Source organism: Anopheles gambiae, chromosome 3 (genome assembly GCF_943734735.2).
Source record: "Anopheles gambiae chromosome 3, idAnoGambNW_F1_1, whole genome shotgun sequence".
Lineage (NCBI taxonomy): Eukaryota > Metazoa > Arthropoda > Insecta > Diptera > Culicidae > Anopheles > Anopheles gambiae.
Genome location: NC_064602.1, coordinates 93,871,040 through 93,898,810, shown reverse-complemented (window position 1 = coordinate 93,898,810; position 27,771 = coordinate 93,871,040). Strand labels below are relative to the sequence as shown.

General features: G+C 51.1%; 1 protein-coding gene and 1 long non-coding RNA gene across 8 annotated transcripts; one reads left to right on the top strand and one right to left on the bottom strand.

The window, feature by feature from the left end:
• Positions 1 to 1,126: 1,126 nt before the first annotated feature.
• LOC5667914 (uncharacterized) lies at positions 1,127 to 27,299 on the bottom strand. Of its 7 annotated transcripts, none has more exons than XM_061653189.1 (6): positions 26,167 to 27,299; positions 25,580 to 25,958; positions 24,057 to 24,175; positions 12,183 to 12,662; positions 7,179 to 12,099; positions 1,127 to 7,098 (listed from the first exon to the last, which is right to left on the bottom strand). In XM_061653189.1, the coding sequence occupies exons 2-6, from the start codon at positions 25,695 to 25,697 to the stop codon at positions 2,315 to 2,317; spliced, it is 10,422 nt and encodes a 3,473-aa protein (XP_061509173.1). In that variant the 5' UTR covers positions 25,698 to 25,958; positions 26,167 to 27,299; the 3' UTR covers positions 1,127 to 2,314. The 7 variants fall into 7 exon arrangements, with proteins under 7 accessions (XP_061509173.1, XP_061509176.1, XP_061509174.1 ...); XM_061653192.1 differs by having other exon boundaries at positions 27,009 to 27,299; XM_061653190.1 differs by having other exon boundaries at positions 25,580 to 26,279; positions 27,026 to 27,299.
• LOC133392685 (uncharacterized) lies at positions 22,077 to 22,866 on the top strand. Its single transcript, XR_009765747.1, has 2 exons — positions 22,077 to 22,529; positions 22,704 to 22,866. It is a non-coding gene; the product is annotated as an uncharacterized LOC133392685 (long non-coding RNA).
• Positions 27,300 to 27,771: the final 472 nt, after the last annotated feature.

The following is a 27,771-nucleotide window of genomic DNA, read 5'->3' as shown; positions in this document are numbered from 1 at the left end:
CCGTACCGCAGTACCGCAGCCATTCAGTTTTGGAGAAGTTGAACAATACACTCAAACTTTAAGCATTCAATAAAATAAACTTAAGCAACAAATATCCTAATTTCTTTCGTTAAACTAATAAATAAATAAAATCATGTGTTGTAATGTTTCTAACCATTGCTCGATTAGCGCTTTTTGCATTTATTCCACAGTTGGAACACATTTTCCTTTTATTTTTACCAGACTATTATATTTTCCCACATGTTTTTTGTTTGTTTGTTTTGTTTTTTTTTTTTTGCCTCAATTTTGCCCTCCCCGTCCTGCTCTTGCTCCCTTCTGTTTTTTTTTCTACAATCATTCATTACTTTAGGATAAATGGTACAGTTCCTTTGTTTTGCACAGTTTGAATCGTAATTTTGATACCACTCGTTAGGGGGATGGGGAATCATCCCGCACTCTGCGCGCAGAATTATCATCTTAAATGCCCGAAATGTTTTACTGATTATAGTTATAGTTTGTTTTATCTGTCTGCCTCCTTCTTGCTATCAAAAAAGTGATTCCCATTCCCAAACGGTAGTCCCACCTACAAGTTCATGCTCGTTCTCTGTGCCTTGTTTAACGATTCAGCTCGATATCTAGGTAATAAGTGGTAGTAGTGGGGGGTGTGCGTCACCTCCATTAGCCCTTCGTTTTGAGCTTCCCCAAACACACACACACTTTCTCATGCACGTACACAAACGCCTGAATAAAAGAAAGTTCAAGCATTCGAGGTTGATAACAAAATTTGTGCTAGGAAAAAATAAGTCGCCACACGTGAAGGATGTGCTACAAACAAAAAAACAAACGAACCGAACAGATACAAGAGACTGTACAGTTTTTCAGAGCAATAACTCGATACCTTGTTTTCGGAGAAACAGCTACTTGCGAGAATGCTTACATTTATGTTGAAAAATGCAATGATTAAGACAAAAAAAGTGAAAAAGAATACAAACATAAGAAAAACACATGTAAAAAAAAACTGAAAACATAAAACACATAAAAAGAGAAAACAGAAAACATGATAGCAACACAATGGAAAACGAAGTAAACTACGTCAGTAGAAGAAAAGCAAAGAGAGGAAAAAAGAAAGAAAAACTAAAACATGGTATTAATTTTCAAGTAATATTTTCTTCTTCAATTTGTAGCAGTTTTTCGTTCTCAAGGCTGGTTGGAGCCCCGTTTTCTCTTTTGTCCTGTCAATCCTTCCTCAGCTTTCGCTTTCTTGCACACGTTCTTTACTCTCTCTCTCTTCCCTCGAGTTTCTCTGACTTAACAACACTTACACAGCTACGCCTTCCTATCATCCATTCACATTTAGAGCTCGGTACCGATTTCTTGTTTCTTTTTTCCTACTCCGGCGTCTCTTCTCTCGAGCGTATTACTTTTGGTAGAAGAAACTGTATCGCATCGATTCGAGCTGCGCTGCTTGGCACACACTAAGACAATTCCCTCCCTGCGTAACACACGCGCAAGAACGAACGAAACGACACGAAACGGAAAAAAGAAGAACTTCGCAACCTTCCTAAGCTGCACAAACACAAAATAACACTAATCCCATTTCAATTTGTTTTGTTTTTGTTGTCTATACACACACACTCTTTTCGGCTGTTTTCGTATCCCTTTTTTCAAGCTTCTTCCTCTCCCATCTGTCTATCAAACTTTGAGCCCTAGTTCCTGTGCAACCTAGCAGTGGTGTTGCTGTGTTGGCCTTACATAATCTGCACATAATACTCCGTGGGCTTTCTTCGAAAACTTCCCTCTGGCCCTAGAGGCTCTTTCTGAAGCTCTGTGTTGTAATTGCGCTGTACTACGAACTAATGCTTAAATAAAAAGGAAAAAAAAACTAAAAATACATTTACACAACTGAACGCCGCTCTCTAGCCCAACCTTTTTAAGCTCACGAGATAAACGTAACATACCCAAAAAAAAGAACATAAAAGCGACAGTTAACAAAGGACTCGTTAAAGCGTTATTTTTACAAGCTCGCGCGAGAAACAATGCAAAGGTAAATCCTTCTTATTGGCCATTGAGTTGTGAATAATGCGAACAGCCGGGGGTGGAAAAAATGAAAAATCCTTTGTAAACGAACTGAGAGACATACACGCACAGAGCCGGCAACACGCAGCACATCCACGGAACGCTATGGCCATCTCTACACACCGGACGTTTTGGTTGCGTTTATGGGTGTGTGTGTGTGTGAGTGTATGCTCACTATATCTTACACCAGCAGAACGAAGCTTCCGGTGGCTGTTGGTGGTGTTGATGATGGAGGCGCCATTGCAGCACTCCCCGTCACTCATCGCTCCCGGTACCATCGGCCACGAGGTTTGCGCAGCTTGCGCGGACTGTACTTGTTCGGCGAAGAGGAGTTGAAGGTGCTTTTCGTTGTAGTGCTGGAGCTCGTACTAGCCGCCGTTCCCATCCCGGATGACGTCATCACGACCGTCGAGGTGCCACCGGACGAGGTGAACGTTAGCTTCACACGTGGTTGGTGCTGCTGCTGCTTTCCGAAACCCACCGCTGGAGGCGCTGTTAGCGTTGTGATGGTGGACTCACCGTCATCATCATCATCATCATCGTCCTCCTCCTCCTCTTCCTCCTCCACCTGTTCATCTTCCGCTTCCTCTTCCTCGCCATCGTCCTCGAGATGATCCTCCTCTTCCAGCTCCTCGACCTCAACGAACTCCGCATCCACTATCGGTGGATCGGTATCGTCGTGCTGATCGCTGTAATCGTGGTCGGCCATCACGAGCTTCCGTTTCTCATCCTCTCGCCGCGCCTGTTGCCGATGGTGATGATGATTATGGTGATGATGATGATGGCGCTCTGCCTGCCCCGCAGGGAATGTGTCCTCCTCGTCCCGGTGGAGATGTTCCGCACCACCGTCCACCCCATCGTCACCATCCTCCTCTTCCTCAACCTCTTCCACCTCGAGCAGCTCGTAGTGCTCCTCCTCATCGACTTCCTCCAGCTCGGTCGCCACCTCATCGTCCTCCTCTTGCGCCTCCTCCTCCTCTTCCTCCTCCACCTCCATTAGCTCGTGATGATGATCGGCAGCATCTTCCTCTTCCTCTTCAATCAAATGCTCCTCCAGCAGATCATGCACTCGGCTCGATTCGCGCCGCTGCCGCTGATGATGGAATTGCTGCTCCGGAAGATGGTGCTGCTTCTGCTGCACTTCCTGCAAACATTCCTCCTCCTCCTCCTGCTGCTGTTGCTGCTCCTCAGTGGTGGTGGTAAGGGTACACAGCAACGGATCCTCCTCTTCCTTCTCACCATCATCGTTCGAGTGGCCATCGCTGTTGTTATTGAAATGACCGCTAGTAGCCGCTTCCTTCCTCTTTGCAGCCTTTGGCAATCGCTTCCGGGCCAGCAACTGTTTCGCCTTGAGGGTCAACTTTTTGCTTCTCTTGCCATCCGTGGTACCACCAACATCACTACCAGCAACAGCCGCATCGTCAGCCACAGGTTCGCTGTCTTTCTTTTTCCTCCCACCGGCGGCACTTGGCTTCCTTCCCGACGGTGACGTCGATTGCTTTCGCGGCTTTTTTTCCTCCGCTTTCCTTCGACGATTACCTTTCCCGGTGCTGTTGCCGTCGACAGCCTTCTTCCCATTCACAAGCGTGACCTCCGCTGCGGTCGTTGCCTCCGCTGCGCTCTGCACAAAGTTCGTTTTGATCAAACTCACGAACGGAAGCTTTTTCGGCGTTTGCTTGCCAGCACCGTAGGTACGCTTCGGCGGCGAGTAGCCAAACGTCGACGAGCGGGTCTTTATTTTCGACGGCGTGAGAACAACCCCTCCTTCTCCTCCTTCTCCAGCTTTGGCACGGGAAGAATATTGCTCGGCGGTGGTGGTGTGTTGCTGCTCCTCTTCCTCCTCGATGCTCTCACAATCGTGTGCTTTTGCTGGTGCCGGTGAAAGCGGCGCCTTGTCGTCCGCACCGTACGATGAGGAGGAAGAGGAAGAGGTGGACGTCGTTAGCGGGGGCGACAGTGGCATCATCGAGGGAGGCGGCAACGGTGGCCCTAGGGAGGATGATTTCCGCCTTTTCGACGACGAAGCGGCACGGATTTGTACGTCATGGTGTTTCTTCGCTGGCGGTCGTTTGCCACCACCACCCGCCCTACCCTTCGCTGTCTGATCGGCACGCACAGCCGCACGCCGGTTCTTTACCATCTTGTTGCGTATCCGTTCGCTGGGCGTTCGGGGCGATTTGGTGGCTTTGTGGGTGGTGGTAGTGGTCAGCGGAGCGTTCACTGAGTGCTCTTCCTCCTCCTCCTCCTCCTCTTCGGTGGCGGCGGCACTGTGGATCGTTTCCTCGTTGTCCGAGCTCTCTTTCCGCCGCACCCGGATGGCCGGTAGCCGTGGATTCGTCTGCGACGGGGCGGAAGGTACAGCTGCGGGATCGTTCGGCGCGGAGGGCAGTTCACTCGTCGACGGTGGCCGCTCGTCGGGCGGGTTTATGGCGGTCGAGGACGAGGTGGTATCACAGTCGTCGCTAACGAAGATGCTTCGCGAGCTGATGGAGTCGCACTCCTTGTCGTCGCTGTCGTGCGTCGCCAGGGCAACCGAACTGCGGTGACGATTCGTTACCCCACCGGTTTGCTGCTTCTGGCGAGCGTCTTCCTTCGGGAGATGATGCTCCTCCTGCTCGTTGTTGGCTGCAACGTCTTCGCGGGAATGTTTTCGCTTGGGCGGAGATGGCCCACCCCCTCCGCCACCGTCGTAATCGACCCGGGTCATCGTGGTGGTCGTTTTCGTCACATACTTGCAACTGTTTACACCCAGCACTGGTCCACTGGTAGGGGCGCAGGACGTCGGGGGACATGGCACATTTTCGCCACCAGCTGTCGCCACCGCTCCCCGGCCGGGAGTGGTGGTAAACGGAACCGTACCGCGGTTGAGACTCCCGGGAGCCAGAATAGAGGACGGCGAGGCAGAGGAAAAGGCGGGCGGCTTGGAAGAAGGCGATGAAAGTAGGCGCTGCAACTGGCTGTTGTCTCGCATCAGCGCAGCCCGAAGCGTTGGCATGGTGTCGACCGTCGGCCCCGGCACCGTAGTATTTCGGTCCTTTTCTGTCGGCCTTTTCTCACACGTCGTCGCTGCTAACGCTTCCTTCGCCTGCTCGTCGTCATCGTGCTCGTCATCGCAAGCCGCAGCCGCATTGATATGGTCACGCTTTGCGACACCTCGCTTCCCTCCAACCGACCGTTTCCTTCCCCTCCGTCCGGCTGGTGTGTGGTTTGCTCGGGCTTCCTCCTTGCCGTCGTCCTCCCGCTGCTTCCGGCGCACACTGTCAGTCTTTTTATGGTTTGCTTGAGCAACGTCCTTCCGAGACGCTCCGCCGACCCTGGCAGGACGAATCTTTTCTTCCACCACCGTGTCAGCATCATCGTCCTCGTCCTCGTGCTCATCCTCCTCCTCATCCTCCTCCTCGTCCGCTTCATCGTCATTGTCTTCCCCTTCGTCCTGTTCCTCGTTGTCTTCCTCTTCCTCATCCTCTTCCTCGGTCTCAGCATGCCTTTGCAGCGACTCTTCCACTTTGATCGCACACTGCTGCGGCTGCTGCTGCGACAACGAGCCATCCTCCTCCTCCTCGTCTTTCTCCTCCCCTCGCTGCTCTTCCGGTTCCTTTTTGATCGACTCCCTCGACAACGATTTCTTGCCCCCGGCCAACGAGGAGGGTAGCATGAAGCGTGACTGCTGCCTGGTGCGCGTACCAATCTTCCGCTTGTTCGTCGGCCAACCGGTACGATTGATGCGCTTCTTGAGGAATGTGCCACCGACACTGCCCGGTCCGCTGCCCGGTCCGCACGCGGCCAGCGGTGACCCGCTGTCGAACAGCTGCAGCCCAATTACCGGCGAGCCGGACGAAATGGCCAACCCCGAGCCGGTTCCGCTCGCGACCATCGGCCGCTCCTTCCGATCGTACTGGACGATCTTCTTCACCACCGATTCGCAGCGCTGTACAAGCTTCAGGCTGAGCGGCGGTTCCGTGCCGACGGTTTGCAGCACATCCAGCAGGTCGCGCTTGCTTACCGGCAGTTCGTTCCGTTCGATGGCGATGCCTTCCTGCACGACCGACGGGGGCAGAAGTAGCTCCTGGTCCATCATCAAATCATCCTGCTCCAGTAGCGTCTCGCTCTTGTCCGCTGTTTCGTCGATCGCAATCCGCTCATCCGTCTCTTCCGCTTCGCCCGTATCCGAACGCTCTTGCTTAACGATTGCACCGAGCGTCGTACCGCCGTCCTTACTGCCGGTGACGCGCTTCAGCTCGTCGGACAGGAACGCGTCCAGCTCCTGGCACAGGGTGCGGCTGTTCACGTAGCTGCTGTCCGGGAAGAGCGGCCGATCGAACTTGATACCGCCGGTGGACGAGCCCGCCCGCGAGCTGGCACGATCGCTGGCCCGCGAACAGGACCGGCTCGGCTCCTCCCCGTTGCTGTCAGCGTCCTGATGCAGGAGCTGCTCGTGCAGGACCGTCGTTTGCGTTGCCGTCGCCGTCGTCGCCTTGCGCGGGCTGGTGAGAATTTTGATCGTGCCCGCCCGCTTCCGGTGCTGCTGCTGCTGCAGCAGGCTGAGAATGGCCAGGGTGGAGGCGTGCTCGCGGGGCGATTTGCGCGGCCGCTCGTTCGCTCCCGCAATGAGCCGCGCTATCCGGCTGCTGTTGCTGCTCGCTTCACCGGCCGCCGTAGCCGCGCTGCTGCCACTTCCTCCTCCTGCGTCGGTTTTGGAAGTGCCACTGCCATCGGTGCCACCGCCGCCTTCCTGCAGCAGCAGCTTGCGCTTCTTCAACGGCAGCGAAGAAAGCGACGACGAGGGTGAGCACTTTTTCGACTCCGTCGGCTCGTCGGCAGTTGACGCCGCCCCGCCAAAGCTTTGCTGCACGTCGGACGAGCTGGGCCGCGAGCTCTTCCGGCCGCCCGGCGACGATGGTTCCAGCGAGGCCGAGGAGCAAGACTGCAGCGAGGTGGTTCGATTCGATTTCCGGCTCGCCGGCACCACCTTGTAGTTTAGTATGCAGCAGTTCTGCCCCAGCGCCGGCAGCGGTCCCATCTCGTACGGCAGTTTCCGGTAGCCTAGGGAAAAAAACACAAAAAGCGTCACAAATTAGTTTACAAACAAAAGCAACAGGACAATCAGGCCCCTTTCCACTTACCAGTGCTGCCGAAATACTCGTACACCTTCTCCGTACCGTCGTCCTGCCGCTGGAACGTTTCGTACCACGGTTCCAGCGACGGCACGCGCTCGAACGCGAACCGGTACGGTTCGATCTCTTCGCAGCGCTTGCGAAAGTTGATCCACTTGAATACTGCCCCCATCCCATCCTCCTTGCCCTTGATGTAGCTGCTGTGGCTGGCGCCGGCCATCATGGCGGCCCCGTCACCGCCGTACGACGATGTGAACGACGACGAAGAAACGGCGCCCGGTGGTGTCGTCTTTGTTTTGGACGCACGCGTGCCCGCTTTGCGTGGCGAGGCAGGGGTGGCCGCCCGCTCGACGGACTCGTTCGTGCGCCGCCTGCTCGAGGGTGGTGGCATTCGCGATGCGTCGAGCAAGTGGCAGTTACAGGAAGCGGCACCTCCGGCCTGCAGGCGACTGCCTCGAGCGGCTCGACCTGCACCACGGCGGCCCCGTCGACCGGCGACACCTCCACGGCGTCCCCGTCCACGACCCTTTGCGATACTGCACGTGGGGCAAGGGCCAATGACGGCGGTGGTGGAAGATGTACTCGTGACCGAGTCTTCCCGGTAAGCTTTCCTCTGCCCGCGACGTCCACGCATTCCTGCGCCTCTACCGCGCCTCGACTTCACCACTACCTGCTTCACCTCCTCCTCCTCTTCATGCTCTTCCTCCTCCTCATCTTTCTCTTCCACCTGTGCTGCATCATCGTTGTTGGCATCATCATCATCATCATGTTGTTGGCCGTCTTCCGACGCGCTCGACTGGCGGCGACGCCGCGCCCGATCGGTGGAAGACGGACTCGTTTTTGCTGCTTCTGCTACTGGGCATGGCTGGATGGGGGCCTCTGGAAATCGCACCCTGGCGTCCACGGGATCCTGACCCTTTCCAAAGTCGGCCGTCTGTTGCGCTTTGCGGCGGGCCGCTGTCTCCAGGCGCGCTCGCTTTGACGCGATCGGTAGCGTAGGCGACGAACGCGACGAAACGGGAGACGACCGATGATCGCTGCTTTCGATCGAGCAGGCGCGCTGGCCGCTGGCAGGGATCGCTTTTTTGCGCTTCCGACCACCACCAGTCACTGTGCGCTTTTCCTCCTCCCTCGTCGCTGCAGCTTCTTCGTCCTCGTCCTCTTCCGAATGATTCTCCATTACCACGTCGTTCGTCGTTGCGTCTTCCGTCGCCATCCCCCGGTCCGCCTCGCTGCTGCTAGTGATATCGACCGAGTAGTTGTTCGCACTGCCGCCCTGGTACCCTTCCGACGACGTTTGCCGACCGTCGTCCGTCTCCTCGTCCGAGCTGCTGTCGTCCTTGCGCGGGAACATAAAGTTTTCCGCCTCGTCGTTCAGCAGGCTCAGCTCGGACTGGCGCACGCGCCTGATCTTCACGATCAGTCCATTCTTCTTGCCCGGCGACGCACCGTTCACCTTGGACGCTTTGCACGTTGTCCGTGACTGGGCGCTGCTCGGCAGTTGTGCGCTGCCGCCGGTGGCCGTTGGATCCTTTCGTTGGGACGCTTGCAGGCCGGTTGGTGTTGTCGTCGTCGCCGTCGGACGGGATGTGCTGATGCCACCGCTCGACGAGACAGTCTCCTCTCCTCCTGCCTGGTTATCGATCACTTTGTACAGCAGGGGCGATTTGACCGGCGGTCGCGTCATTGGACTGGGCGCCCGCCATCGTATACCGCGTACTTTGATGTCCTCCAGTGTGACCGTCTTCTTGGCGCTGCCCGACGATCGTTTGTTTGATCCAGCAGTGGCGGCGGCAGGCTTTAGCCGATCGTGCGCCTCCTTCGCCTCATCTTCACAGACACGATTGGAAGGTTCCTCTTCCACCTGCTGCTGCTTGGGAGTCACCACCACCGTGTGCTGTTCCTTTGCTTTCGGCCCGACCCGTATCCGCGACTGGGCCGTCCGCCGTACCGACGTCGACGAGCCGGACATTTTCGACCGCTCGAGCGTTTCGTCCAGCAGGCTGGTGAAGTCTTCGTTCAGGTTCGCTCGCTTGGGATTCTGGCGCAGCCCGAGACTGATGCGCTTCGTGTTTTTCGGATCGAGCCCGTCACACTCGAGCAGCGTCGCTGCCAGCTCGGTCGCGTGGCGTGTCTTTGTACCAGCGGCACCACCACCACTACCGCTCTCGCTAAGATGGTGATGATGATGATGGTGGTGTTTGTTCATCGATGCTGTCGTTGATGCTTTCAGACCCATGCTTGCTGTGTCCTCTTCCGCCCGTTGCGGGTTACGCTTGCGTCGACCTGCGCCGGTTTTCGGAGTGCTCGTTTCCTCTGGCCTTGCGTCCTCGGTGGCAGCGGGTGCTTTTGCTTCCGTTGCTGGTACGCCCACCAGCAGGACCGATTTGTGCGCGACCAGCTCCCCGTCGTCCTCGACTGCTTCTTGCTGCTGCTGCTGCTGCTGCTTGGTGCGAAAATCGGTTATCACTTTCATCCCGGCAGCATGATCGAGGACGGCAGCACTATCGGTCGCTTTGCGTTCGTCCCACTGCTGCTGCTTCTCCTTCTCTTGCTGCTGCTGCTGCTGCTGCTGCGCTCGTTCCTGCTGCTGCTTGAGCAATAGTGCGCTGAGGGTTGATTTGTGCTTCTGATGGTTATGATGGTTCAGTTGATTATGTGGATGATGATGAATTGCTGATCGTCGCCCAAACATTCCTTCACCGCTCGCCGCTTCCGGTTCCTCCGCTGGCTTGCTCAACACCTTCTCCTTCTCCTCCTCTTCCCTCACTTCCCGAAACGCGGAGCCCGGTGGTTTACGTTCACTGCGACGCACGCTCACTTCGGCAGTCTCCGCCTCGGTCTGCTGCTGTTTGCACGATCGCACCCTGCTCGTCCTTTGACCCACCAACACCTCCTCCTCCTTCTTCTTGCCACTACTATCACGGTTCGTTACACTAACTCTACTACTACTACTATTGGCAGCACGCTTATCACTAACACCACTCTCACCGACCGCCGGTGATTTGTCCGCCTGTTCTTTTACACTCTCCTCCTCCTTCTTCTTCTTCTCAACCACCACGCTATCGTCGAGCCGTACGGAATCGTCCAGCGTTTGGTCCACTTCCGCCAAAAACCCGTCACTACAGTCGAACGTGGCAATCACCGACTGGATCGCAAGCCTAATCAGCGCCTTCTTGTCTTTGTCGCCGTGCTTGTCTTTCCCTTCACACTTCTCCTCCTCACAGTCGGCACCCGTCAACGTCGATGTTGTCGCGGTGCGCTTTCGTTTCACTTTCGCACGCGGTTGGCCCTTCTTTTCCTCACTATTCACGTCGTCGCCTTCCTTCGATGTAGCGATTTTTGCAGGCTTTTCTTCCTCCAACGCTTGCCTCACTGTTGCTTCTACCTGCGTGCTGCGTGCTGCTTGCTCTTCTTCTTCTCCGATCGGTGCTGTTGTGTTTTGTTGTTGTCGTTCGATCAGTTCGTCAGCGGCGGCCGTCGTCGTCGTCGTCACCGCCACCGTCACCGTGGTTGCTTTGTTTCGCCTCCCCTCTGCTCCGTCCTCCTCCTCCTTTTCTTCCTCCTGCCGCTTGTCTCCGCCTGTCCCTCCTCCGCCCGCTCCTACTATTGCTTTCGGTTGTGGGGCGGCGGAGGACGCTGGAGGCTTCCTCCGTTCGTACAGCAGCTCCTCGCCCGGACCGCGCTTGATGCGGGTCGTGCTGTGCAGCTGCTGGAAGAAGGTCTCAACGGCAACAGCACCACCGGGACCACCACCCTCACCACCATCGTACCCGTCCTCCTCCGCCAGCTTTGTCTCGTCGCTGTCGCCACCACCACCGAGCGAATCGAGCAGCCGGTCAAGGGACAGAAAATTGTCGTCGTTCTGCACGAACGTCTGGTGGCTGTCCGATTGCACGTGCGCCGCCAGCGAGTCGTACTCGATGCGACAAATCTCGCAGTAGCCACAGTCGCGGGGCGGAGCCGCAGCCTTGTCCTGCGCGCGCTTCTTCACCACCGTTTCACCACTCTTCCCCGTCGCCGTCGTTGTGGTTCGTGTGGCAACGCTGTTATTGGCGGCACTGGCAAGCTTTCTCGTCATTCTACTCGTGCTCGTCCCTTCCACAGGTGTGCCACCGCCACCGCCCGGTTCGAGCGTTACGTTTCCCTTCCTCTTCTGCTCATCCACCGGTTGCTGCTTCCGTTCGGGCGCTTCGTGCACGTCCGCAAACGGTGCCTTTCGCCCTGCCAGTTCCCGATCGGTGAGCAACAGCGCCGGCCACCGCTTAAACTCCTGGTACACTGGCCGATGGTTGCCCGGGGCCGACCGGGACTCGATCTTTACGAACCGTCCGCGCAGATGGTGCACGTGCTGGCCGCCTGACGGTCGAGCACCGTGCGACTGGTGATGCCGATGGTGATGTCGATGCGATCGCCCACTAGCGTCGGTCCTACCGTCACCCCCTAATCGACCAGCCTTGGAGCTATCACCAACGCCGTTCGCTGCTTGCGGCAGCGAGGCGAGCACCTTGCGCAGAAACTTGAGCGCGTACTCGGCACTCCAGATCAGCGTGCCCCAGGAGCGGGCCTGATGGACCGGGCTGTTCTGGCGGCTGGCGGCGGTGGTCGTCGCCGCACTCGTGCGCGTGATGGCCGCCCCGGACGGGCTGTAGCAGGACGGGCTGGGCGCCTGCTTGTGGTGGGAGGACGTGTGAATGGACGAGGGTGTGGCGGCTTTCGTGGGCGTCGAACCGTACGCCGTTGGGTTCAGGGGCGACGAGTGGAGCAAGCTGTAGGAAGGCTGTGCTTGATGGTGGTGCTGTTGCTGCTGCTGTTGCTGCTGCTGCCGGACACGCTGTAGCATAGCATCTGCACGGCTGCGTGGTACTGCTGCTGCTGCTGCTGATGATGTTGCCGACAGACTGGAGGACAAGTGGTGGTTTGGCTTAACCTAAAAAAAATGGAAAAACAAAAAGGGGATTTTAAATAAAAAGCTCTTTTTTTAAACGTAAACCACCACACACACACACTTACCTTCCCATCAAACCCTACCGAAGCCGCGGTGGTGCTGGAGGAGACTGCTGCCGGCCCAGCCACCACGTGCTTCTGCTGCGCGGATGCCGCTGCACCACTGGCCGTCGTGATGCATGCTCCCGCGGAAGAGGACGGTGCTGCTGCTGCTGCTGCTGCTGCTGATGTTATCGGTGGTGGACATGGTGACGATGTACGACTGGTCGCCGGTCCGTAATCATTTACATATTGACCGTGGGTTTGCTGCTGGTGCGTCAGATGAAGAAGTTGACGCGAGGTGCGCTGCAGCGGCGGCAGCGGCGCCGGCTGCCGTTGATGCGCGGGTCGCGCTGGATTTTCGGCCGAGCTGACGACGCCCGATGGCGAGGCACAGTATGGCGGCTGCTCTCGCTGCTGTTCGCCAGTCTCGCCAACAGCAGCAGTCGGCTGTAGTTTGTCAGTTACGAAGTGCGTAACATCCTTGTTGAGGAAAAATTCTACCGACTGTGGGAGTGGAAATGTAGGGAGGAAACGAAGAAAAAAGCATTTATTAGCCAATGTTCATTCTGCTACAATAACAAAACAATTGTCATAGCAAATAGTAGGTATGGAAATTAAATTGTATGTGTGTTTGACAACTTTTTATACAAATTCTCTCTCACACATACACACACACACACACTTCTCAAACACTCAATTTCACTCTTTCGCCCACAATAAACAGCAGAAAAGGCAAACGCAAAAGCGAAATTTCTCTTCCAAGAGAAAAGATAGACCCTCTCTCTCTCTCTTTCATTATTCACTGTATGATGCTCCCCGGCATCTCCGGCTATTTAATATTCCCCCCACGCACACATCCTCATACACTTCTTTTTTTGTATGCTCACGCTATATCATAACAAACCACAGCAACGACGTTCACGACCGTTCACCACACAAGCGCGGAGCTGTGTTTGCCATTTGCCCGAACGTCCCGAGGCCCGAACAAGCAGAACACAGGGCAGAGTTTCACGTTCTCGCAGGTTTCGACGACCCGACCAACAGGCCCTCGCCTACTGCACCCGCTTCATTCACACAACGTTGAGGCGAAAAAAAGGCTAGCTCTGCTTTTCCCACAGTGAAAAGTCGATAATCGAGAGAAATCGATCGATTTTGGCGTTTGGGGGGGCTTTCGAAATAAGGGCTGTTACTGCTCCGGTTGCGAAACGCACAAAGCGATCACGTTGGCAAAAAGAAGGGAAGCGACAGGCCTCCTGCTTTCGAATTTCACAACTGGAACTGGGTTATTGATGCAAAAAAGAAAAGGAAAGGACATTAATTTGCCCTCACATGTTTTCAATTGACTCTTCCTGTCACTTTGTTTAGACGCACCTTCTTGTATTCCTTTATTAGAGCTACTTAAACACAAACACGTCTTAAAGCTATCTTACACAATCAACAAAGTAGTTTGTAATCGCTCCAAAGGCAACGTCGTCAGCCTATAATCCACGATGTTTTCACCTCTTATGCGCGTTTCATGCTGTGAGTTCTCGACCTCGTCACACACCACACTCGGCGTAAAAGAACATTGAACCGTTGCTGGTGGCGTGTGCTCTGAGGCCCGTTTGTGACTGGGTACACACCGTAACTCCCTCTTCCTGCACTTCTCCATTCTACACACAACATGACCACACACACATACAGGGAAGGCTCTTTTTTCTTGTTGATGTTGGTAGTGGTGGTAGATACTGAACCTTTGCGTAAGATATGCGCAGAGAGCATAAGAGAGAAGAGATGTCGAAAGCGAACGTTGAGAAAGGAATGAAAGGAAAAAATATGTAGGCAAAACGAGAGAGAAGGAAATGAGAGATGCGAAACCACCTCTCCTTGCTTCAGCTTCCACATATAGATTCTTATTTAAATTGTAATAAATGTCTTAACTTGATATAACGCACAAACTGAACAGTAAACAAACCAAATAAGTATGGAACAGTTTTCGATTGCATTGTTATGTTGGTTTACCGATTGAACTAACACACAAACACATTCAAACGTTTCGACATTAGTTTTAGTGTGTGTGTGTGTGTGTGTGTGTGTGTACCAAATTTAACCCCAAATATGCTTCCGTTGTTTTTGTTTGTTTTCTTTGCGGGGGACGCAACGCTGTGGCAATCAGTTTGTTGATGAGAAGAGAATAGTGAATAGAAAATACTTTAAGTTTGCTCGTTATTAGGAAGAATCAACTTAAAATTATTAGTTGTAACATAAGAGAGTTTCCGGACATAGTAACTTTTATGCAATTATTTAAATAACGAATATGTTTGACAAAAGATCTAATAACTTTTTCATAATTTTCTTAGAAGGTTTTTAACCCTCCTGGAACGAAGCATAGAGACCAAAAGGAACGCACTTTCTTGGAAGTAACATAAGAAATCAATTCCAAGAAAAAAAACATACACACACACACGTCCCAACATTTCATTGATCATACAAACACACGCAAACTCGACCCTATTCTCTCTCCCTCTCTCTCTCTCTCTCTCTCGTCACAATTCCACGTAAACAAAACTCTCCAGAGAAACCCGAACGAAAGAGAGAAAGAACTAGATTGAGCGTTTGCTCGCGCGCGCAAAGGGCGAAACCTTCATCTCTCGCTTGCGTCTTCGTTGCGTTCTGCTCATTCTACGCGCAACTGCTGGCGGGGGCCGTCCGTTCGAAGGCGAGTGCTGGCTTGCCCAGCACAGACACACAACACAAAATGGAGTTGAATATAGCTCCCTGCTGCTGCTGCTGCTGCTGCTGGGCAAAAACGAAGGCCCGGGCGTCTGTCCGCCCGCTCCGTTCTCACCGTGCTGCGTGTCGGAGTGTGTATGTATAGCGAGATCACCAGCAGCAGCAGCCATTTTTGATTTCGATTCTGTATTGCGCTTGCTGCTGGCCCTTGTGTGCTGGCGATACACTCCTCCTATATAAGCTCCACCACACAGCAAGCAACTAAGCGCTGTAGAGCGCAGTGTGCCCGTTGAATTTTGCTATGCTCCCCCACACAGCAGCATCGTCATCGTTTCCTTCACTCCCCCCGTGTGTATGTGTGCTTGGCGGTGGGCGTACGTGTTGTGTGATTTTCCACAGTTTGCTCTGAAACTTCGTTGCTGCCAGCGCACTATTATGGGGGGAAAAGGCTTTCAAGGTGTACAGTCTACAGTCAGTCAGTCAGTCCCTGCTGCTTCGTTTGCTGCTGGCTAATGGATGCAAATTCAATACACACACAGATACATACAGAAAACCAAGGTAATATGGTGATGGAAGAGACGGCAATTACGACCGTTGCAACAACTCTCCCCAATGGGGAGTTTTACATTACGATTACGTGCACGTAGCAACCTCCAGTGTGACCAAATTCATTTAGAAAGTACCGACATACACACACATACACCAACGGTACACCACCAAACAGGGTCATGGCAAACGATAAATATCCGATATTATGTTTACTTGCAAATGGATGCCTCTTTACACAAATTGTTTTGACTTTCGTTTAAAAAGTACGACAACTTCCTTCTGCCTCCCCTAGATGGCAGCACGGGAGCACAATCATAACACAAATTGTGCATAAGGGAGGGGGGTACGATTGGAGCGACGACGTTTGTTTGACGTTTGTTTGGAGCAATACACACACACACACAAACACTTTTATAAAACAACATTCAGACATAACCTAAAACGCTACCAGTCCAACGAAGCAGGCTAAGAAACTCTGCCGACAGCACCAGTAAGGTGCAGTTGAAAGAACGGGGAAGGAAAATCAAAGTAGCAGCTCCACCACCAAGACCACCGCTGCTGTATGCTGCTGAGTCAGCAAACCCATTTCAAAGCAATATACTATGGGGTGGTAGAAGAAACGACCGCTGCACATTTCCTACACACCGACACCGACCGAAGATGGTGGTAGTGGCGCTGAAAATATACGCACACTGCTGGCTGGCTGAATCGACTTTCTCGGTGGTGTTGTTTGCCGTTCAAGCAATAATGGAAGAAACAAGCGCACACAAACGGGTATCTCGCTCGCGGCGGCAATGGTCGTCGTCGTCGTTTTCGTTGTGGACTGTGGGGGCTACCTAAACCCGAACCGAAATGGCATTTTCGTTCAACCGTGTTGTTCCTTTGCAGCAGAGAACATACACTGTTCCCTTCGTGCCGAAATCCAACGCACACGCACCACACGCGCGCTGCTGCTGTTCAGCTTTTCTTCGATGGGGGACGTGTGTGGGGGAGGTCTTCTTTCTCCTATCATCACCCCCACACAGCGCATTCTCGTGCGCAAAGTAAGTCCATTCTCCTGCTAGCGTGTACTGCCGCTTTACTGGCTTTACTGGGCGACCGAAAGACGTCTCTTCCCCCAGCAGCCACCCAGCCCAGGCAACTGTGCGCGCTGCTAATGGGACGACAAAAACTCTGACTCTGGACGACGGTTGATGATGGTTGTGGCCGACCCCGAGGGAAGCTATTTCAACCTTTTAGGCCCGCAATCGTTCTTCTCGTACAAAACCCCGCTCGGATGCGTGTGTGCGCTACAAGAAGAAACAAGAAACCGTATTCAGCGATCTGTACGGCGGCAGTCGGGTGAAGCTGAAGGAACGCAAAAGAAACCACATGAAGAGCGCCGTGCGTGTGTCTGGTGGTCGTCGACGCAGTTGCCAATCTCTCCCATACATACAGGCACACATGCACACCATTCTCTCTTCGGGCACCGGTTTAGCAACAACAACAGCAGCAAAAAAGCCTCCCAACTTCTGAGACGTTCGCTCGTGCTCCTGCCGCCAATAAGTTTTGCCAAGCTGAGCTGGTCGACGGGGATGATGCTGATGATGATGATGATGATGGTTGCAGTCTGCTGCTGATCTTTTCTTGTATCTTTTTTTGCTTATTGGGACAAACGTCGGTGCGGGTTAGAGCTTGATTGGAGCATTTAAACGGCCTTTTTGCACATCTGCGGTCGATTGTGGTCGATGTGTTTGTTTCGCTCTCTCTAAAGGGTAGGTAAGACCGTCTGTCGACCGAACAAGCAGTTACCTAAAAGTACAAAAATCATCATAATAAAAAAGGAACTCTTTCATGTTTTAATGTCTATTTTACCTTGAATCTTTCATTGTTGCAGAGCTTTGTTTGTCATTCACTATTAAACTCGTGTCGGTTTTGGAAATACCTGGCACCTGGAAGAGTTGTGTCTTCTACTTATGCAAAAATACACTTTCATGATGGAAAATACATTCGTAACCTTAGGAATTCGCCGAAAAGCCACAAGAACAACCATCTGCCATCGAGACATTTATATTGGCACTCAACATGTTTGTTTCTTCAAGAGAACCAAAAGAAATGATGCAATACACGACAAAAGGAACAATTAATTGCTATTTATCTGTGTCGTTTCGTGCAACAGTTGACGGAATTGATGCTTACCAACGGGAAGAAAGGGAGAACAACAACGAGCAGCGGAAGAAAAATAAGAAAAAAACAAAATGGTAACAACCAAACTGAACGCACAAGAAGTTCAACAAACGAGAGGTTGGGAGGGTCGCTTTTGTACACGACAAAAGGGAAACAACATCACACACACACAGGACGGGGGTATTGTGGGGTAAGAGTGTGTTCAATGTGTGTTTTGCCTTTGCTTTGCTGCCCCTCTCTCTCTTTCTCTCTCTCTCTCTCTCTGCTCCAGTGCGGCCGCCGCGGTTTGCATACCGGTTTTGCTTAATCTTTTGAACATGTTTTTCGGCACTGCTTCCTATTTCCTGTTTTGCTTCAACTGCTGTGCTCAAATTGGTGACAGCTTTGTGAGCTAATACAAAGAATAATTAGAAAGGAAAGTTTTATACAGAAAAAAACAACATTCTCAAACTCGCCTGTAGCTATGCGTACGGTAAACATAGCAAGCCATGAAAAATAACAACAAAACATTGTAAACAACGCGCGCGCCACACTACTACATTTACACACGCCAAACAGGGCCCAAACTCTTTCCCCGTCGTATCGGTAGCCGTTTTTCTCTGTCTATCAAAACCAAGAGACGAGCTGTCACTTCTTAATAGCAACAGCGGCAGCACACAAATAGAAAAACCGTATGACACAACCACACACACACACACACACTTGAGCGTACAAAAGTAGTTGCATTTTATGTTGGTGGGGATGGTGAAGAGCGAGAAAACAATAATAAATTACCATTGCAAGACGAATTACACGTCGCAGTGCTTTACGCTCTCTTTAAGTTCATTTGGATGTTTAAACCAAAAACATTTTAAATATATAGAAATTGTTTAAAAGCATTCAAAATCTCCCCTAACATAGCAACAGTATCATAGCTACTGGGAAAAACCAATCACGAGGACAAAATGTATTGCTTCATTCCAGGTCCACGTCGAGAAAAGGCCTCCGGAACCTACCCCAGCCCCCATTCCATTCGTGTGTTGAATTTTTCATTTAGAACAGAAACCGACAAATGTAGAAAACCTCGACCACCTCCTTCTACTTTCTGCTCCCCGTCCACTGCTAGTGTAACAAACACACATACACATGCACACACACACACACACACACAGGCGAGCGCAAGAAGCAACATTGTTCCGTGCTGCTGCCCAGTTCGCCCCTTCCCTCCCTTTCATACATTCCCCATTGCCCTGTTTCTCCATAGCCCCCCCCCCCCCCTCCAAACCCTCTCCACCCTTTTCCTGAATGTGTTTTGAGTGTTTTGTTGCGTGGCAGCAGCAGCAGCAGCAGCAAATGTGTGACGACGACGGGTTTTCATGGACGAAACGGTGGCAGGGCAAGAAAACAAGAGAGAAAGACACACGGCTGGACAATTACGAGCAACGGGGGGACTTGGAGAAGTCTTGTGGAAAGAGGTGGAGGGGGGGGGAGGTCTTGTGGAAAGGGGTGGAGGGGGGGGGGGGGGGGGGGGTGAAATTGAAAGGTAGATAATGCACGGGAAGACACAGCAGCAAAAAAGGGCGCCTTTTTCTTCCCCCTTTCTGTAGCAAACAAAGTAAGCGGCGCGCACACGTAGAGACAGTGATACGTGTGCGTGTGTGTGGGAGCGCCTACTAGTACTACAACTCAACACACAAACGGAGCGTTTGGTTAAATCTATTTAAAATGGTTGCGTTTAGGGTAAATGCACGATAAACAATGGAAGTTCCTTTGCAAGTTTAACGCTCGCAGTAAAAGTGATGGTTGGAAAATTGCAACAATATGCAGGGGGAGTGATGCAACTCCCACCACCCTAATTCGTACATTGAAATGCACTTTCCTCGCTGGTCGGTGGTCTGGTGGTCGGTCAAATTGACCTCATTTCCGGATATTGATTTCTGCTTCTTCGGCCCGTTGTGCGTACATGATTCACATTCGCGCACACACTGGGAGGAGTTGGGAGGAGCACAATATGCATCTCTCGCGCGCGCATACACATCGTATTACAAAAAAAGCCCCAGGGCTATATCTCATCCAAGCAGCATAACTATGCTAATATACGCAACGCACATCGAGCATACAACGGCACTTCATACTACAAGAGGGTTTGTGTATGTGTGTGTGCGTGTATATCCACTCTCCCAACATAAACGGGCACGCACGTACAATTCCACACACTGAAAAAAAATACACGCACTCATACTAATGCATGCAACACACACAGAAACAACTAAGAGAATGATTTCACTTAAAAAAACAACGCTCAAACGCGCACACACACAAACTCAACACAACACACATCTCTCGCTCACTCTGCTTTACACTTGCTTGTTTTTTTTATATATGTTGCTCGTTGCATACATACACGGCAGAGGCACACACTTATTGAACCGTTTAACTATTTAGCCACTTCCATTACTACCCTACATTTATTGATTTTTTTGTTTTGTTCAGTTTTTGTTAAGTTGTTGGTTCTTTTTGCTTCCACCAGCGAGACAAGCCATCAGAGAGAGTAAGAACGAGAGAGAGAAAGAGCGCGCGCACCAATTTCTCATTATGCTACGAGGGCCCGCGCGCGCGCTTACTAATACCGATGCACGTAGGGCAATGGGAAATAAATGGGAAGAGAGAAACGATATGCGCGCGGCCTGTGTGTTAGAGCGGTCTCTCGTTCCGTCGTTGCGGTTTTCGACGGCTCGTTTTGCCTGTGCCCTGCTTGCGAACCACTTTGGTCGACGTTACGGCTGCCTACTCTGCTGCCACTGCTGCTGAAAAACGCCATTTTCGAACGCATTTAGCACAAGAAGAAAACGCCCTTTTCCGTCGAAACACGGTGGGGGATGTTGGTGTGTGAGCGTAAGCTTTCCTTCCGTTGCTTCACACTGGTTGTGGGGCATTACACACTGAACAAAAATGCAGTGATATAATATTAATTGAACTCTCTATACAGCCATGTAAGAGATGACGGGGCAAAAAGGCCGTTGGCTAGGGGGGGAATGATAATACAATTTCGATGACTAGTTGGCGGGGCAGTTTGACAAGGTTCACCGAGCCCCAGCACCACACTCACTCACACCCCCCTGCTGTCTACAGGGAGCTCTTCACTACGTTGCATGTGAGTCGTGGCATTATATACAGCAGACCCAGCAGTGGAACGGTGGAACGTTTTGCGCTTCCGTAACCATTCCCTCGCCTGCCGTTGGCACCGACGAGAAAATGGCGAATATCATCACCTCATTCCCGTTTACCAGCAGCAGCAGCAGCAGCACCGGGCAGGAATCGCTGCGTACAAAATCCGGGCGAGGGCGAACGAGAACCACACACCACCACCAAAACCGGGGCCGCCGCAATGCTCGATGCGAACGAGGGGCAGGAAACAACGGGCGGTGTGTGCAGCAAGAAGCTCCAACACACAATCATCCCGCGCGACCCTTCCCAGCAGCCACACATCATGCCCAACCAACTCAACCCAACACACCAGCCAGGCCAGCCGCTAACCGCATCGAAAATTCAACCAACGCGCGTCCGACCAAACGGGAAGCAACGCAACGGAGTCGGGGCTGGGCGGGGCAGGGCAGGGCAAGCAGCGAACACACAACATACCGCCGCAATAAAAACACTCAACCATTCACACACACACCAGCAGCAGCAAGCTGTCAGAAGCACACGCGCGCACACACGTTCACAAACGTACGCACACACGCACACACACACTAACGAAACATCATCGATCGAGACGCAGCGAAACGGGCCCAAAAGGAAAGAGAGCGCAACAGAGAAATGGTGGGTAAAACGAAGAGAAAAAACATACGCACACATAACCACACACAGGCACACACACACTCTTTGATACTGAAATTGGTGATGAGAAAACGGTAGATATTGTATCAGCAGATACGGTGAGCTGCTTGGGGGAGAATAGGAAAGAAAAAGCCCCCTTCCCCCTTACACACACACAAACACTAACCTATTATTTCACACTCGCTGGGGCCATCTAACGCCTATCTTACTGCTGGCAGCACACACACATACACACTCACACACAAATGCTTGTAGTTTTCTTTCCTTCCTTCAGCGCTGCTGGCTGTATTGCCTTTTTTGTTTAACACACTTTTTTCACCCACACACACGCACACACAAGCAGGCGGTGGCGTCAATTGTAAACGCACCACCGCTTCCACACGCCACCTACCCGCGCTTGAGCGATACAATGATACGCACGCACACTATACACACACACACATAGAAATACACGGTCACAGTGTGACACTGGCCCGTCGAGCGTAGCGTAGCTCCGCACGAGTACACGTCTGCACAGCTCGAGTGCAACAATATCAATGAAGCCGTCTGGCGCGGTGTCTGCTTCGATGAGCGTCTGGCAGCGAGCAAATGTCTCTCTCCAACCGTACCGCAATGAGAGCGCGAGCGAGAGAGAGAGCGATCCCGCACGCACGCACACATCCAAACACACACACTCTGCCCGTTTGCGCAACTTTGTGGAGGAAAGCAAAAGCAAAAAAAAAGACGGAACGACGGCTCGCGCGCCTTCAGTGTGTGTTGCAAGGGTAAACCCTACTAGCAATGAGAATGTAAAAGTGTGCGTCTTTCAGGCGAGGGGCATGTAGAAACAGGGGGAGACGGTTGGAAATACGCGGAATTACGCGGCGGCGAGAGCGTGTTTTGCTTTCTACACAGTTTTTGCACTCACACAATCACACATGTGTGAATGTGTGCGTTCACTTTCAGCCAGCGCGCTCAGTTTGGTTTTCTCGCAGCGGCTTGCTGGTGTCGGTGTCTCGCTCGCACTAGTGCAGCGAGTGTTCCTCGTGCGTTCCCTTTCTTGCTACCACACAAAATCGTCAGTACAGTTCAAGCCTTCGCAGTGTGAGGCCGCGCGCGTTTTAGCCTAAGTCCCGGGCGCTCGATGTAATTTGAAGTGAAGTGTTGAAGTGTTGTTTATTTCAATACAAATTAATACGGCCTCGGCCGTATTTTCAAGTGTTGAAGTGTTGTGCGCATTGAAATAAAGCAGCGTTAATCTTTCATAATTCAACATGAATATGTAAATTATGCTGCTTTATTTCAATGCTTTTTTTACAGTATTCAACATACACAACATACAGGCAGTAAGGCGGGTGCTTGAAGTGACGATTTTTTTTTAATATTTATAATAAAAAATATGTGTGGTTTTGTGGCAAGATTGTGGTTAGCGATGTGTGGAACTGTGCCTTAAGTTTCAATAAAGTGTTAAAATATCAAACGAGTTTGATGTAATTAAATTTATTTCGATGCATGCGATTTTATTACGCAGCAAATCAAAGTGAACGAAAGCGCACAGCGCACAACGCGCAACGAAAGAAACGAGGGGGAGGGGGTGTTCAGCGCAGCGCGCAAGTGCGGCAACAGCGCAGCGCAAACCGAAAGAAACGCGAGAGAGCAAGAACAGCTGATCCGCGCATCCCACGCAGCGCGAGAGGAAAAAACGGGAGGGAGGGGGTATCAGCTGATCAGCTGTTTTGTATCGCGAGAGCGCCCCGTGTAATTTGAAGGCATGCGAGAGAGCGCTGCGCGCGCTCACTCTCAATTCGGAAAAAAATCACTGCGCCTCGACTATGGCGGCCAATACAAAATCGACCGAACCCCTTCCCCCTGTTTCTACATGCCCCTCGCCTGTAAATTTCGCTCTCTTTGTCTGTCGGGAAGACAGCAAAGGTAGAGGCGCGCAGCAACGGCCTAAAACGGCACACGGAATAACGCGAACAAAGATGGCCGCGCGCAGCAAGCCGATGCGAAAACGGGAAAAATATCACACCGTGCGCACTGCCGCGGGCGCCTTATATTTAGGAAAATGAGTGAAAATACATTTAAATATCAAATAGCAAATGTAAAGGGCGGCGGCGGCGGCGGCAGCGGCTGCAACTTGCTGACGAGTCAGTAAAGCACACAAAAACAAAACAATGTCTTGTTTTGATGCATGTGTGAGAACGAGAAGAAGGTGTGAGAGTGAGATGGAAGTTGGGTACTGTTTTTCCCCCCGGTGTGTGTATGTGTTATGTGTTACACATCCATAACGAACCCTTTTTCGCAATTTAAATGCAATTTCTAAGCAATCCACAGCAAAACGAATTCTTTACGATACTTTCATGATGGCTTTAAGATTGTGTTTTAGCATTTATTTGCCATTGCTCACAGGCTTGAAAATAGAAACACACACACACACTGACCCCCTGCCTGTTGGCATTTTCTCGCCTCTCAATACAGCTTTTCACTGTCCTTTTCTCTCGGACTCTCTCTCTCTCTCTCTTTCACCCTTTTTTGCCGATCGGAGAGCGTTTGCTCTTCGTTTTGAGGAAAAATGCCGGTGGGTCTGTAATTTTCCGTTTCGGGTCGAATGGACCGATCACGCACAGTTAAGGATGAACACAAAAGGGGGCAATGGTTTTTCATACTTACACCACCCAGCTGCTTGATGGTCGTCTCGATCTTCGTCGCGATCTGGTGCTGCTCGATGTCCAGGTAGAACCGATGGTACACTAGCGGCTTCGGACCCTTCACCAGCTGCACCTTGTTGTCTGTGGGGAAAGACGACGAACGAAAAGGGGAAGAAATAGAAGAAGAAAAAACAAAATTTACTTTAAATTTACACACTCACAGTAAACATAGGGGGGAAATAAAGGTAATGCCTAAAACAGACACAGCAAACAACAACATCCGGAGCACACAACCTCCCCCACACCCACACTCACACAGTCATAACCATATCCAAGAGGTGTCAATACGCGCAACGTTCTTCGTTGCCATAGTTTCTTCTCTTGCCGAGAAAATTGTGTCATTCGGTGTACAAAAACACAAACATCAAACTGCAGGGTTCTTGGGAGTGGGTTTGCAAAATTTCAAAAAAAATTACAAAATTTCAACAACAAAAAACATCATATGCCTTAAATTGGTTAGTAAGATTGTATTTACTATGATTCTGATTTTCTACTCAAAATTAAAAAAATTCTTTCAGTAAATATAACATTGCTTTTAAATTTAAATCTGTATTAAAAGAATCTTCAAAGAAAAATCCATATTTGCGTACAATTACAGTTCAGTTCGTTACTTCAAACTGTACTACACGCTATGTGGAAACGAACTAATGATTATATGTTTTTCTTCAATAAAATCAAATTGCTTTTTATACTTTAAAATGATCTAAAACTATTGTATGAAATTGCAGTTAATGATGGCATTTGGTGTCATACAGCAATCGTAAAACATATCGCTGATGGAACAACGAAATGTTAGCACAAATATAAGTGAGATATAACGTTCCTCATAAATCACCTCGAATGAAAGCGTCTAATAAATTTTGGGGATTTTTTGCATGTAATTTTAGTGCTTCATATAAAATACCAAAAAACCATTGGTGGACCCCCCGTTTGCGCAATAGAAGAACACAAACACACAAACACTTCAACAGTCGCGCCCTTAGCGACAGCTGCGCAGCTGTCAAATCAACAGGGGCCAGACGACGGCGATTGTCTCTCGCCATCAAATATGCTCAAACAACAGCAGTACGCATCATCATCAACATATCAACATCATTAGCATTCATTTCGGTCGATGTTTCGCAGCAAATCCAATTCCAATCGTATCGTCTTCACTTCATCCTCTTTCAATGGTCAACGACTTCCAAAACGAACGGCATGAATTTGCCTCTTCATATTCGCTCAAGAAATTAGCGAATCGCTCTCGGCGCTGGAGACGAACCACAGCAGGGGAGGGGGAGCAACACACGCAAAATTCGTCGTACGCATGGGGCAATGACTCCTAGACAACGGAGGCATATTTGACAGGAATGCCAATCAGAGGAAACCGGTCGAAAGTAAACAAAAGCAAAGCGCTCCGCACATACACACACACAAACCAGTTTCCGCGAAGAATACCCAATCAAAGTTTTGCATTCATTTGCGTACATTTGCGTCAACACTTACTCGCTTTCCTTTGGGATGCCTGAGACGGACGGTGCTGCTGTTCCTCCTGTTGTTCCTGCTGCTGCTGCTGCTGTTGACCGGCGATCCTGGAAAGTTTGGCCTTCGAGGGCGAGACCATGCCTCTGCCGTAGCAGCGGCGCAGGATACTGTCTCTCCCGCCCTCCCTCCCCGTAAGCGTTCACCGCGCGTCAACCGTTACCGGCGGAGTCCTTCCAAGTCGGCAGGCAACATCCTTGCGGCAACTAGTTTTGCAAATGGAGGACGCTCTTTCAAATGTCACCGTCACAAGCTAGTTAAGCTACGAGTTAAGCCATACACGAAAAGTACACCTCACGGGATTTCACATGTTACATTATTCGATTGAGCTCTTTAAAGGACACTGAAAAGCAAAGAAACACAACGCACACTATTATAAGCAAGAATTGTGAAGCAAAAGCCTTGTTACGTGCACCAAATGCTCAACTATATGGTCGAGCACTACTTTCGCATAAATATTGTATGAAAAACTGAACACTTTTTCTCACAATTCTACAATGGATCATCTTTTTGCACATAAAAACACGACACAATGTTGCCACGATTAGTACCTCAGCATGTACAACGACAACACAACATATTGCGCGCCATTTTCTATTTTCGATCACTGCGGCAACGATGCTGCTGCTACCGCTGCTGCTGCTGTGCGTGCGACACACGGTGCCTAAATACAAACAGAAGAAACTGAACCATGAACACCGGCCAAAAAACTACAGCGTCACAAAACACACACACACGCGCGCACATTCACTCACGCACACTACGCATCGTAGCTTTCGTGTGCGTGTTTACGCACATATCGTTGCCGGGCATCACACAAAAGGGATTGCTTCTGTTGTGTTCTTCGCCCTGTCTCAGCAGGCAGCTGGTGTCTGTTGGTCAAAACGATGGGCGAGAGGAGGAGGGGTGAAACGTGCCAAAATTCGCCATTTTTGTCAATTGGCTTGTTGTCTGCCACACACACACGCACAGCCGGGTGAAGGGAGCGTGAGTTTCTCCTGCTTCGATTTTAGTTACCGAAAAAAACGAAATGGCGCTTCTTTTCCTTTGGAATGAACCCAAAGCTGGACGATGTGTGGTTACTGTGTTTCAAATCTGAATCTATCGCCTCTGCTTATCATCAACAACAACAACAACAACCAACCAACAACCACAACGGGCAGGAAGGCCTCAATGTCAACCACCGACCGAGTGTGGCCGTGATTGTTTTGCTTTTACGTGTGCTCTACATTAGCCGCCACACACACACACACACGCACACAGTAGCCTTCTATTTCAGCTCCATCTCCTTGGCGACTGCTACGGAAATCACTTTAGCGATAAATTATCGTACAACACCCAACACACAAACATAGAAATGCAAAGAAATGGCGGGAAATAATTGGATCACAACATTTGCTTTCGACGTACCGAGCCAAACAATACGGCGCACAAACACACACACACACGCACACACACGCGCACTCTGCACAGTAAACGCGGCAAGCGGCACACAAATTGTTACGCCACCGGGCCAAGTATTGGTCGGGGAAAGAGCGATTTGATGTGGTTTTTCTCACGCCCTGCTCTGGTCCGGTCGGAATGATCGTGTTGAGAATTGCGCGAAACAAACAAACCGCTTTCGCGTTCGCTTGGTGAACAACAGACGAGCGGGCAGAATCCTTGAAACACGAAAAATGACACAACAGGGAGGAGCGATAAGAAGAGCTAGTGCACAGTGGTCGCCCCGATGGACAGTTCGGTGGAGGCATGGGCACCTTGTGGCCCGGCAGATTTGGAAAAAGCCGATTTTTTGTAGTTAAGGTTAATTGCATAATTTCGTCGAAAGGCTTGAGTTGCGAGTTTGTTTAGTAACAATCTTTTATTTAAGTTAAGATTTTACACATTTTCTGGAATTTCTCAAGAGAGCAGGAGAGGGACGTTGGGAAAATAATTATGGCCCTGGAATACATCACGAACGCCCTGTGTGCGCAAAAACTCAGCGGATATACAGGCGAATTGAATACTCGCAACCCGCAACGCGTGCACAGTGGTTGACCGACTGCATGCAACGGTCAAAATAAGAAATCAAAATTTTTGGATAAATTACCATTTTTGCAAAATTTCCCTTATCTTACCCACTTCGTGCAAAGATGCTGATCATATGCCGTGCCTGG

Excerpts from the sequence above, each read along its gene's own strand:
- LOC5667914 (XM_061653189.1), bottom strand. The coding sequence starts at position 25,697 with ATGGTCTCGCCCTCGAAGGCCAAACTTTCCAGGATCGCCGGTCAACAG. Across the intron at positions 12,663-24,056 it reads CCATCAAGCAGCTGGGTGGT|TCGGTAGAATTTTTCCTCAA; the intron begins GTAAGTATGAAA and ends CCACTCCCACAG. Across the intron at positions 7,099-7,178 it reads CGAGTATTTCGGCAGCACTG|GCTACCGGAAACTGCCGTAC; the intron begins GTAAGTGGAAAG and ends TTTTTTCCCTAG.